This window comes from Scyliorhinus canicula, chromosome 1 (genome assembly GCF_902713615.1).
Source record: "Scyliorhinus canicula chromosome 1, sScyCan1.1, whole genome shotgun sequence".
Classification (NCBI taxonomy): domain Eukaryota; kingdom Metazoa; phylum Chordata; class Chondrichthyes; order Carcharhiniformes; family Scyliorhinidae; genus Scyliorhinus; species Scyliorhinus canicula.
Genome location: NC_052146.1, coordinates 191,145,710 through 191,157,982, shown reverse-complemented (window position 1 = coordinate 191,157,982; position 12,273 = coordinate 191,145,710). Strand labels below are relative to the sequence as shown.

Genomic DNA, 12,273 nt, shown 5'->3' with positions numbered 1-12,273 from the left:
GTGACACACTCGGTGAGTCTTCCTTCTATCTTCATGTTTTTACCATGTAATTCACCTCACTCAATTTCCTTTCAATCTGATAAGGTCCACAAAACCTAGCTTTTAAAGGCTCACAAACCACTGGTAACAACTTTATCTCCACTGGCAAAACTACAAACTTTGGATTTCTTGTCCGCAACCCGTTTCATCACATTTTGTGAAACTTTTAAGTGTTGTCTAGCCAATTCACCTGCTCTGTTTAATCATTCCCTAAAATTTGACACGTAATCCAATAATGTAATTTCCGATTTCTTACTCACCAAATTTTCCTCAATCAATTTAAGTGATCCTCTTAGCTTATGACCAAAAATTTGTTCAAAAGGACTGAATTTGGTTGACTCATTAGGTGCATCCCTAATTGCAAACAGTACGAATGGAATTCCTTTATCCTAATCCTCTGGATAATCGTGACAATAAATCCTCAACATTGTCTTTAACGTCTGATGCCACCTTTCTAACGCTCCCTGCGATTCTGAATGGTACGCAGTTGATTTAAATTGTTTTATTCTTAAGCAATCCATAACTTCTTTGAATAACCTTGAGCTAAAATTCGATTCTTGATCCGATTGTATTTCTGTGGTAGTCTATATCTAGTAAAGAATTTAAGTAACTCCTCCACAATCTTTTTCGCTGTAATATTACTTACTGGAATGGCCTCTGGAAACCTAGAAGACACATCCATTATAGTGAAAAGATATTGATTCCCACTTTTTGGTTTAGGAAGCGGTCCTACGCAATCAATTAGGACCCTTGTAAAAGGTTCCTCAAATGCTGGAATGGGTATTAAGGGTGCTGGTTTTATCACAGCTTGAGGTTTTGCTATCACTTGACATGTGTGAAATGATTGACACAATTTAACTACATCTTTATGTAGTCCAGGCCAATCAAAATGTTTTTGTATTTTAGCTTGAGTTTTCCTTATTCCCAAATTACCTCCCAGTGGTACCGCATGTGCAACTCGCAACACCTCCTTTCTATACCCTACCGGCAATACTACTTGATGAATGTCTGCCCACTTTTCATCCGCCTGCATATGTAAAGGTCTCCATTTTCTTATCAAGACATCACTTTTACGGTAATAACACTCTGGTATACACTCAGATTCCTCTTACTTGTTTGTTTTCTGATACATCCGTTTTATTTCTACGTCTTTCTGTTGTAACTCTGCCAATTTTCCTGAACTAAAAATATCCACCTCATCCTCCACCTGTTCTTGTTCTTTTTCAACCATCTGATCAAATATCATTTCTGATAATTGCACTTCAACTTCACTCTTTGATTTCTCCTCTTGTCCTAACCTGTGGCCTTGTTACTACACAATCCGGAAAAATCCTAGGATATTCGTCCTTCAACACTTCAGTTGTCTAATTTTCCACTGGCTTATCAACCACAGTGGGTATCACTCTGACCTGCGATCCAGCTATATCATTACCCAAGATAAACTGTATTCCTGGACAAGATAGTTTCTCTATTACTGCTATTACCACTTCACCACTCTCCACTGGACTTTCCATCCTTACCTTGTATAATGGAACATCACTCCTCTCACCCTGAATTCTACATATTACCACCTTTTCTGGCAACATTCTTCCCAAACTACATAACTCCTCATCTCTTACCATTAAAAATTGACTAGCTCCCGTATCTCTTAAAATTGTGACTTATTTACCTGCTGCTCCTGATACACGAGTAAACTTTACCCACACAAGTAAATTCTTTAAAGACATCTGACACCTTCTTATCAATCACCTCTTGATCAGGCTGAGTGTTTGAAACAAACCTGTTGGACTTTAACCTGGTGTTGTAAGACTTCTTACTGTGCTCACCCCAGTCCAATGCCGGCATCTCCACATCCTGTTTTACCACATCAGCCTTCCCAGTGCTTTTTTCAACCACCAACACTGTGACTTTACATGGCCTAGTTTATTACAGTGAAAACATTTGAAACTTTTCATTTCTTTTCCGCCGTCCTGGATTTCTTTTTTAGTCTGAGGTGCACTGTCCTTATTATCGCCCATCAGATCACCTTTACCTTTACCACTTGAGTGTTTCGCATGTCCCCAGTTTCTATCCCTCACAGGCTGAAACTGATGTCAGAAACCAAGCTTTGATTTATGAACTAATTCATAATCATCTGCCATTTCTGCAGCTAATCTCGCAGTTTTAACCCTCTGCTCTTCCACATGAGTTCTCACTACATTAGGAATTGAATTTTAAAACTCCTCCAAAAGTATAATTTCTTTGAGAGCTTCGTACGTTTGGTCTATTTTCAAAGCCCTTATCCACCTATCAAAATTACTCTGTTTGATCCTTTCAAACTCCGTGTATGTTTGACCAAATTCTTTCCTTAAATTTCTAAACCTTTGGCTTCGGGCACTAGTTCATATGCACCTAAGATGGATTTTTCACCTCCTCATACGACTCAGATACCTCCTCTGATAGTGATGCTAGCCCTACTTCACTAGCCCTACCTACCAGCTTTGTTTGAATCAGTAATACCCGCATGTCCTGTGGCCATTTCATTTGTTTAGCTACCTTCTCAAATGAAATAACAAAGACTTCTACCTCCTTCTCATCAAACCTTCGCAATGCTTGGACATACTTAAATAGATCCGCACCAAGCCTTCGACTATGACGCTCTTTCTCACTATCCTCATCACTATCATCCAACTGAACGTTTCCCTTTATGCCTGCCAATTTTAACTGACTGTCATGTTTCATGGCCATTTTCTGAAGTTCAAACTCTCTCTCTTTATCTTTTTCCATGATCTGCATCTCCCTTTCTCATCTCTTTCGTATTCAAGTTGCTTTAATTCTTTCTCATGTTCCATTTATTTAATTTGTAACTGAATTTTTGCCATTTCCAATGAGTCAAACTGTATCTCAGGCAACTTCAAATGCTTAACCACTGCCATAATTACCTAATCTTTTCGCAACTAAACCAAAAAGACACAGACAAACCCGAGCTTTTCTCAAAGTGAAACTAAAAAACAGAGCCAGAGCTCAGCTTCACCCACACTCTGACATCACTGCAGTAACATGAGCAGCCAAACATTTCTTAAAGCGACATTCTCATGACAGTCAACGCTACATATCTGTATATCTTGGAGGAAAAGGCAAGGAATGCAACACATAGGTGATAGTTAGATGTTAGGGCACAACAATGTATATACTCACCTTTAAACACTTTGCACCAACAGTTTGTCCTGCCTCCAACCTCTGTCTGATGGGTATAAGGAATGGATTGAGCCTGGGCGTAGAGGATGTGCCTGGGTGTGCGTGGAGTTGGGGGCATGGAATGCACTGGAGGGTAGGGTGGGGTATGGCCCCCATGACACATGAATGCCCCACATGTTGTCACCCCAGCGTGGAGTGGAAGGGCACGGGGCCAAAAGTGTGAGCCCGCCTTGTATGACAGCCCTAATCATTCAACATCTCCCGCAAACCCCACACCTCATCCCTGCAAGGCTACATGGGCCCGTGAGATGGATTGGCCATTACACACGCAGGGGTCACCCGGGCAGACAGTGGAGTGTGAGTCTAAAGGCAGGAATCAGACTTTGTCAAACGATGAGGAGCACTAGAGCTCATCTCCACAGCGAGTCATTATCATCCTCCCTCAAGTGGACAAGACCCACTGATACTGCAACCCAGGGACAGTACTCTGTGGTAATGCAGCAGGACTCTTGGAGGGGCAAGGGGGAAGGAGTGGAAGGCTAAGGAGAAGGTGGAGTGAAAGGCTGAAGGACAGGGAAGGGGTGAGCGATTCTGGGGAAGGGAGTTTCATTTTGAAGTTGGGGGGGGCGGGGGGAAGCATGGGGAGGTGGTACAGGGTGGCAGAGCTGCCGGTGGCCAGGCCTCTTAGTTGGGAAATCAGGAGGCGATGATGTTGACCTGTGTGCACCATCCTGGATCACAAGTTGGGCGGCCTGTTCTGCTAGCCTGGGCCCCAAGCCCAGATTGTCCTGGACACCCTCTTCGTCAGATGAGGCCTGCCTTTCTTCCTCCTCCTCCAGCATGTCGCTCCTCTGCTGCGTGATGTTGTGCAGGATGCAGCAGGCCCGAGACCCTCCTGGGGCTATGTTGGAGAGCCCCACCAGAGTGGTCCAGGCATTGGAAACGCATCTTGAGGAAGCCAATGCACTGCTCAATGATGCTCCTGGTTACTGAATGAGCGTTGTTATAATGGGTCTCCACATTGGTCTCGGACCCCCGGACAGTCGTCATTAGCCATGATCTGAATGGGTAACCCTTGTCACTCAAGAGCCAACCCGTCACCCGATGGAGTGCCTCAAAGGTGTCGGGAACCTCAGAGTGCTCCAGGATGTATGCGTCGTGGGCATCGGGCGCAGAGTGCTTGATGTGCAGCTGGTGGTCGCACACCAACTAGACATTCAGGGAGTGGATCCACCACCTAGAGATGAAGGGCAGCCCTGATGAACCCATGTTCGGAAGGGGACATGCGTTCTATCAATCACTCCCTGGACCAGGGGCATGCCAGCGATGGCAGCGAATCCTGCTGCCTGGGCATCCTGGTGGGCCTGATCCAGGGTAAAGGTGATATCGTCTGATGCTGGGGTGCATAGGGTATCCGTCACAGCGCAGAGAAGATGCGTGAGGAGATCAGTTCAGTCCTTAAGAGGGTCGTTCAGGAGTCTAGTAACAGTGGGGAAGAAGCTGTTTTTGAATCTGTTAGTGCATGTTCTCAGACTTTTGTATCTCCTGCCCGATGGAAGAGGTTGGAAGAGTGAATAACCACGGTGGGAAGGATCTTTGATTATGCTGCCTGCTTTCCCAAAGCAGCAGGAGGTGCAGACAGAGTCAATGGATGGGAGGAGGTTTCGTGTGATGGACTGAGCAGTGTTCGCGACTCTCTGTAGTTTCTTACGGTCTTGGACCGAGCAGTTGCCATACCAGGCTGTGATGCAGCCAGATGGGATGCTTTCTATGGTGCATCTGTAAAAATTGGCAAGAGTCAATGTGGACAGGCCGAATTTCCTTAGTTTACTGAGGAAGTATAGGCGCTGCTGTGCTTTCTTGGTCGTAGCATCGACGGGGGTGGACCAGAAGAGATTGTTGGTGATGTGCACAGTTAGTAATTTGAAGCCATCAACCATCTCCACCTCGGCACCATTGCTGCAGACAGGGGTGTGTACGATACTTTGTTTCCTGAAGTTAATGACCAGCTCCTTAGTTTTGCTGATGTTGAGGGAAAGATTGTTGTCGTTATACGACACACTAGGTTCTCTAAATCCATCCTGTACCCTGACTCATCGTTGTTCGAGATCCGACCCACTATGGACGTGTAATCAGCAAACTTGTAGATGGAGTTGGAGCAAAATTTTGCCACAAAGTTGTGTGTGTATAGGGAGTGTAGTAAGGGGCTAAGTATGCAGCCTTGAGGGGCCTCGATATTGTGAACTATCGTGGAGTAGGTGTTCCTGTTAATCCTTACTGATTGCAGTCTATGGGTCAGGAAATCAAGGATCCAGTTGCTGAGGGAGGAGACAAATCCTAGGTTTTGGAGTTTTGATATGACCTTGGCTGGGATTGTGGTGTTGAAGGCGGAGCTGTAGTCAATGAATAGGAGTTTGACGTAGGAGTTCTTGTCGAGATGCTCCAGGGATGAGTGTCGGGCCAGGGAGATAGCATCTGCTGTGGACTGGTTGTGATGGTATGCGAATTGCAGTGGATTAAGGCATTCTGGGAGTATGGAAATGATGTTGGATAAACACAATGAACGCAAGCTTCTGGCAGGCAGTAATAGAGAACACATTCACAGATTTTTGAACTAGTACATCGAGGATTAATTTGAGCATGTGATGGAGCTCAGTAAGGTGTGTAAGGAAATTTGTACATGCAAATGTAGATTCCAATATAGCAAATGTATCATCTTTATATCGGAAATATCCACGGGATAGGAGATTTTTCATTTTTCAAATAAAGAACCAATACCCTTTTTTAAATTATTAAATTCTGATCTCTGGATGGTCAACCCCAGGAGGTACCTCCAAAATGAACTGGGGGGCCCTCGGAAGTTCCGAAGCACTGACTATGCTGGAACCACCCAGAAAGTTTGAACTTCTGTTGGGTCATTCACCTGCATTTGAAACCCTCCTAAACTCTGAGTTATAGTTGGAGACCTCTGTTGGTTCCACTCACTGGGATAATTATCCATGAAAGGTTGGAGGATTAAAACCAATTCTAACTCCTGGGTAACTATACTACTAATCCCCACTGGAATCTCCACCTATCACCCTGACCTGACCACCACCCAGTCCACACCCGACCCCCTAACTATCCGATCAACCGGACTACCACCCGACTCCACCCCGACTCACCAACCCCCAACCACCATACTAACCCTCCAACCACCCGATTATCTCCAACACACCCTGCCCCTTCACCAACTTGCCACTCTACCTCCCACTCACATACCTGCCACCCTACTTCTTCACACACTTACCTGCCATCCTGCTGATCATCTACCTATCACTCTACCCCCTCAACCATCAGCTGCCCTATCCCCTCACTCATTTACCCACCACCCACACCCTCACTTCCCCACCTGCCAATCTATCCCCTCACCCACTTTCCTTACATACCTACCTTCTCCCCAAGCTTCTCAAAGTGGCAGTTTGGGACAGTTAAACTCTACTGAAACTACTTACCGGAATATGACAGCTAGTGCATCCCCAATGACCCTGCACTGGTTTAATTCAATTGGCTGGACAACTGGTTCGTGATTCAGAGCAAGGCCAGCAGCACGGGTTCAATTCCCATATGGGCTCAGGTTATTCATGAAGGCTGCGCCTTCTCAACCTTATCCCTGGTCTGAGGTGTGGTGATCCTCAGGTTAAATCACCACCAGTCAGTTCTCCCCCTCAAAGGGAAAAGCAGCCTATAGTCATCTGGGACTAAGGTGACTTTATGTTTACTATGTCTTGTCAAGAATGTAATGACAGCAATTTTAACCATCATTTGAAATGAAATGAAATGAAAATCGCTTATTGTCACAAGTAGGCTTCAAATGAAGTTACAGCGAAAAGCCCCTAGTCGCCACATTCTGGTGCCTGTTCGGGGAGGCTGGTGCGGGGATTGAACCCATGCTGCTGGCCTGCCTTGGTCTGCCTTAAAAGTCAGCGATGTAGCCCAGTGTGCTAAACCACCCCCTCCATTTTGCACATTCTTTCCTCCTTTTGTTTTATTACCTTTGCATTATTTCAAGAAAGGAAGACTTGCATTCATATAAACTTCTGATCACTGGTCTTTTCAATCAATTAAGTATTTTTGAAGTATAGCCATGGTTGTAACACAGGAAACATACCAGTCAATTCATCATGCACAGCAAATTCCTCAGACAGCAATATAACAATGACCAGATAATCCTTTTTTCATTCTGTTGATTGAGGGATAAATATTGGCCTCACGGTAGCATGGTGGTTAGCATCAATGCTTCACAGTTCCAGGGTCCCAGGTTCGATTCCCGGCTGGGTCACTGTCTGTGTGGAGTCTGCACGTCCTCCCCGTGTGTGCGTGGGTTTCCTCCGGGAGCTCCGGTTTCCTCCCACAGTCCAAAGATGTGCGGGTTAGGTGGATTGGCCATGCTAAATTGCCCGTAGTGTAAGGTTAAGGGGGGGATTGTTGGGATACGGGTTACGTGGGTTAAGTAGGGTGAGCATTGCTCGGCACTAACATTGAGGGCCGAAGGGCCTGTTCTGTGCTGTACTGTTCTATGTTCTATGACACTGCGTATAAATTCACTGCTCTTCTTTGAAATCCTGCCATGGGATCTTTTCCTTCCACCCAGGCAGATAGATGGGCCTCTGTTAAACATCTCATCTGAAAAGCTGCCTCCTCTGACAGTACAATGCTCCCTCAGTGCAGCACTGGAGTGTCAGCCATGATTTTTATGTTCAAGTCCTGGAATGAGACTTGACTTGGAACTACATGACTCAGGAAAGAACACTATCAACTGACACACAGCTAATGCCTATTTTCAAGCAAAAAATATCGAAAGATAAATAAGAAAGCTTGAGAGACAGAGGAAAATCCAAGGAAGACCGTCACTAAAAATGTATTAAACAACAAAACTAACCATTAAAAAAGCCTGTCCCATTAAGAGCATTGATAGAAATCTACTTTTCTTACAGGTAAGAAAGTTTAAAGGAACAAATGATTTATTGACATTATACTATTAAAAGTCATATATTAACCATGACAGCAGAGAATGCTGAGAGCAAAGGAAAGGATCAGATAAGGTAGTCAATTTGAAAACTGACTATACACTACAAGGCCACGCTGCAGAATAAACTCATTCTTATCATTACCGGGCAAAGATCCCAGTTCTAAAAAACATGGTGGGAAACAGGTGGTTTGATCACACCACATTATGGAACCATACAGAAATTCTCTCATGCCACATTATCTCTTAAAACTTGCTAGACAGCCATTTCGGTCGAATCAGATGAATTCTAATTACTTAAAACCCAATCATAGCCAGAAAGGGGACAGAACCTTAAGGATTACGGGTGGGATTCTCCAACCTCCAGCATGGCTGGAGCATCGCCGGGGGGGGGGGGGGGGGGGGGGGGGTCAGCGTGAATCCCGCCCCGATACTCGTTGCCGGGTTCTGTGGTGCCGTTTTTTCCGGCGGGGGTGGAAATTGCAGGGGCCGTTGGCAGTGGCACCCCCCAGGCGATTCTCCGCTCCGCAATGGGCCGAGTGGCCGCTCGTTTGCAGTCAGTTCCGCCAGCGTAAGTCAAACAAGGTCCTTACTGGCAAGACCTGGCTCTGCAGGAGTCCTCGGGGGGGCACGCGGGGGGAATCTGGCCCCGGGAGGGGGGGGGGCACGGTGGCCTGGCCCGCGATCGGGGCCCACCGATCTGCGGGCGGGCCTGTGCCGTGGAGGCACTCTTTCCCTCCGCGCCAGCCGCTGTGACGGTCCGCCATGGCTGGCGGAGAAGAACCCCTCCTGTACATGCGCTAGGATCACGCCAGAACACTCTGGCGCTCCCGCGCATGTGCCAACTCACGCCGGCCGGCGGAGGCCCTTTGGCGTCGGTTGGCATGGCGCCAACCCCGCCGGCGCCAGCCTGGCCCCTGAAGGTGCAGAGGATTCCACACCTTCCGGACGGCCCGATGCCGGAGTGGTTTACGCCACTCCTCAGCGCTGGTACAGTCCACCCTGCCGGATAGCGGAGAATCCCGGCCTATGATTTCCTTATGAGACCAGGAGAGAACCTGTTTTCTTCTCTCCAAAATCATCTTTAACCTAACATTTGAAACCTATTCTTTTGCCTTACTTTGCAAACTGCTATTTCCTTCCATTTCATTTTTGTACTGTGCATTTTTTTTTTATAAATTTAGATTAGCCAATTATTTTTTCCAATTAAGGGGCAATTTAGCGTGGCCAATCCACCTACTCTGCACATTTTTGGGTTGTGGGGGCAAAACCCACGCAGACACGGGGAGAATGTGCCGGGATCGAACCTGGGACCTCAGCACCGTGAGGCGGTTGTGCTAACCACTAGGCCACCGTGCTGCCGTACTGTGCATTTTAGAATAGAATAGAACAGTACAGCACAGAACAGGCCCTTCGGCCCTCGATGTTGTGCCGAGCAATGATCACCCTACTTAAACCCACATAACCCATATACCCGTAACCCAACAATCCCCCCATTAACCTTACACTACGGGCAATTTAGCATGGCCAATCCACCTAACCCGCACATCTTTGGACTGTGGGAGGAAACCGGAGCACCCGGAGGAAACCCACGCACACACAGGGAGGACGTGCAGACTCCACACAGACAGTGACCCAGCCGGGAATCGAACCTGGGACCCTGGAGCTGTGAAGCATTGATGCTAACCACCATGCTACCGTGAGGCCCCTATTTTGATCTGAAGAAATTACCACAACTGATTTGTACTTTGAATTCAACGCAACAATCTGTACTCGCATAACATTTGATTTGATCAATAGACTTTGAAGTTGACACAAATCAAGCTATACTTTACTTTGCCCAAGAAGCTCAATCTCAAGTTCTGTCGATTAATATATAGTGCAGCGACACATAAATATATTAACAAAGTACAGACCCATCAAGCATATTGAACACAGTTTCCATTTACACTTACCCCAGATGTGCAGCAGAGTGTACAGCTCAATCCCATCTTAGATGGATGGAAAATAATGCTGTGCCTTACCTACATATACTTTTGAATGGATTTTCATTTCAAAATCAAACCCTTGAACAATCTCAGGAATTGAAAGTTGGTCCAGTAGGATGGGTGGCAGGTCCCGCAAAGCACAGTTTGGATGATGGGTCAAGAGGTCCCTGTGAATGGTCAGCCCCATTCAATTTCCCAACGACTGTGCACTTGGTAATTTTTCAGTTCGTAACAAATTTCAGATTGATACTGTTCCACAACTATTATTATGTTACGTACCTTGCTGAGGGTTGCTAAAATTGTATCTTCATCACCAAAGGTAAATGGTACTGCACTACTTATGCTGATATTGTGTCCAAGAGGACAAGTGGCAGTAAATCGGATCACATGGCGTCTGGAAGAGAAATAACATACATCAAAAATGCAAAATGGCCATCACAAATAAACAATACAATAGGTGGAATTTTCTATTCTCTGCACAGAATGCTGGCTGAGGCGAGAAAACCGTTGTGCAGCTCGAGGGAAGTGGCAGGGTGACAAGGCGCAGTGCCAGGGTAGTGCCATCTGTCCCCCCCCGGGGACTGTCCAGACCTGTGCACACCCAGTGGTACACACTGCTGCCTCAGGGCGCTGAGGACCCAGGTTTGATCCCAGCCCAGGTCACAGCACATGTGGAGTTTGCACATTCTGCACGTGTCTGCGTAGGTCTCACCCCCACAACCCAGATGTGCAGGGTAGGTGGATTAGCCACACTAAATTGCCCCTTAATTGAAAAAAAATTAATTTATTTAAAAAAAGGTTCCCATTGTTAATAACCAGAGGCTGGACTTCAGAGACTAGATGCTGACGCTGGGACTGAATCGGTGGTGTTCTAAAACAATGGAAGAGGCGCCGGTCCCGGAGCAATTCAGGGTCCGTTAATGTGCTAACACGGGTGCCATGTAGAACTAGAGCAATTCCAATGAAAAACGGTGTCTGATTCTCCAGGTCAGCTTTGGCACTCGAGGGGCTGACAAGATGCAGCACTCCACTCCCCACACACACTCATCCCAGCCAACAAGATGGCAACCTGAAAAGTGGCACCCCGGTTCACAGGTGCGGGGCTCGGGACCCTGCTGGACGCCATTGAGGAGGAGCGGGGCACATTGTTCCCTGGGGTGGGAAGGATGCTGCCGCCCGTCGCCGTACACCGGGCCTAGGCGCAGGTGGCAGAGGCCATGAGCACTGTTGGCCCCACTGCCAGGACCTGGTAGCAGTGTCAGTAAAAGCTGCACAACCTCAGCATGGCCAGAGTGAGTAACCAGCACCATCCCCTTGGCACCAACCCGTCCCCCACACCCCATAACCACCCCTCCTCCACCACCACCCGGAGGGTGACCAAATCCCTCATGCCGGCAGTCTGCTCGTACCCCACCCTGCACTACATACCAGCACCCATACCCCCATCCATGGCCTGGTGCCCTTTTCCAAAAGACCACCAGCTGCCTACTCCCTGCACTGCCTGCATCCGCTTGTCTGACAATGGGCATTTTCTATCTCTCTCCTCCTCCCCCCCACCCCACGATCAACACCAGAAGAAGGCGGCACACAACCGCATGGAGAGAGACAAGACTGGGGGACGCCTTCCAGACCTGCGGCCACTCACCGTCGTGGAGTGGTGGGCACTGGACCTGTCCTGTGGGCCCAAGGAGAGGGCAGTCGCTGGGGCGGAGATTGGCTTCGGGGAACCAAGTGAGCCACTGCTGAGTTACGGTGTCCTTATGGCATGCATGGCACAAAACCCACACCACCCCAGCATCTCACCTCTGCCATACCAACCCAACCCCAGCACTGCATCACCCCCACCTCCACAATCCCAGCATCCCCACACCAACCCGCCACCCCACCTCCCCCAAACTACCCTCACCTCACCGCCCCCAAACCACCTTCACCCCACCTCTTCCATACTATCACCTCAACCCGCAATCCAATCATGTGTCATGTCTTGTGTCTTGCAGGATCACCTGGCAACGAGGCAGGCCCTTCTGGTGTTTCCCCACCCCTGGCCATAACCCCAGGACA

General features: G+C 47.6%; 1 protein-coding gene across 2 annotated transcripts in view; it reads right to left on the bottom strand.

The window, feature by feature from the left end:
• Positions 1 to 12,273, bottom strand: part of adgb (androglobin) — a 564,769-nt gene that overhangs the window by 158,750 nt on the left and 393,746 nt on the right. For both annotated transcript variants that reach the window (XM_038805127.1, XM_038805138.1), the window contains exon 22: positions 10,492 to 10,606. In XM_038805127.1, the coding sequence (XP_038661055.1) occupies positions 10,492 to 10,606 (115 nt within the window). The remainder of the gene's footprint in view (positions 1 to 10,491; positions 10,607 to 12,273) is intronic.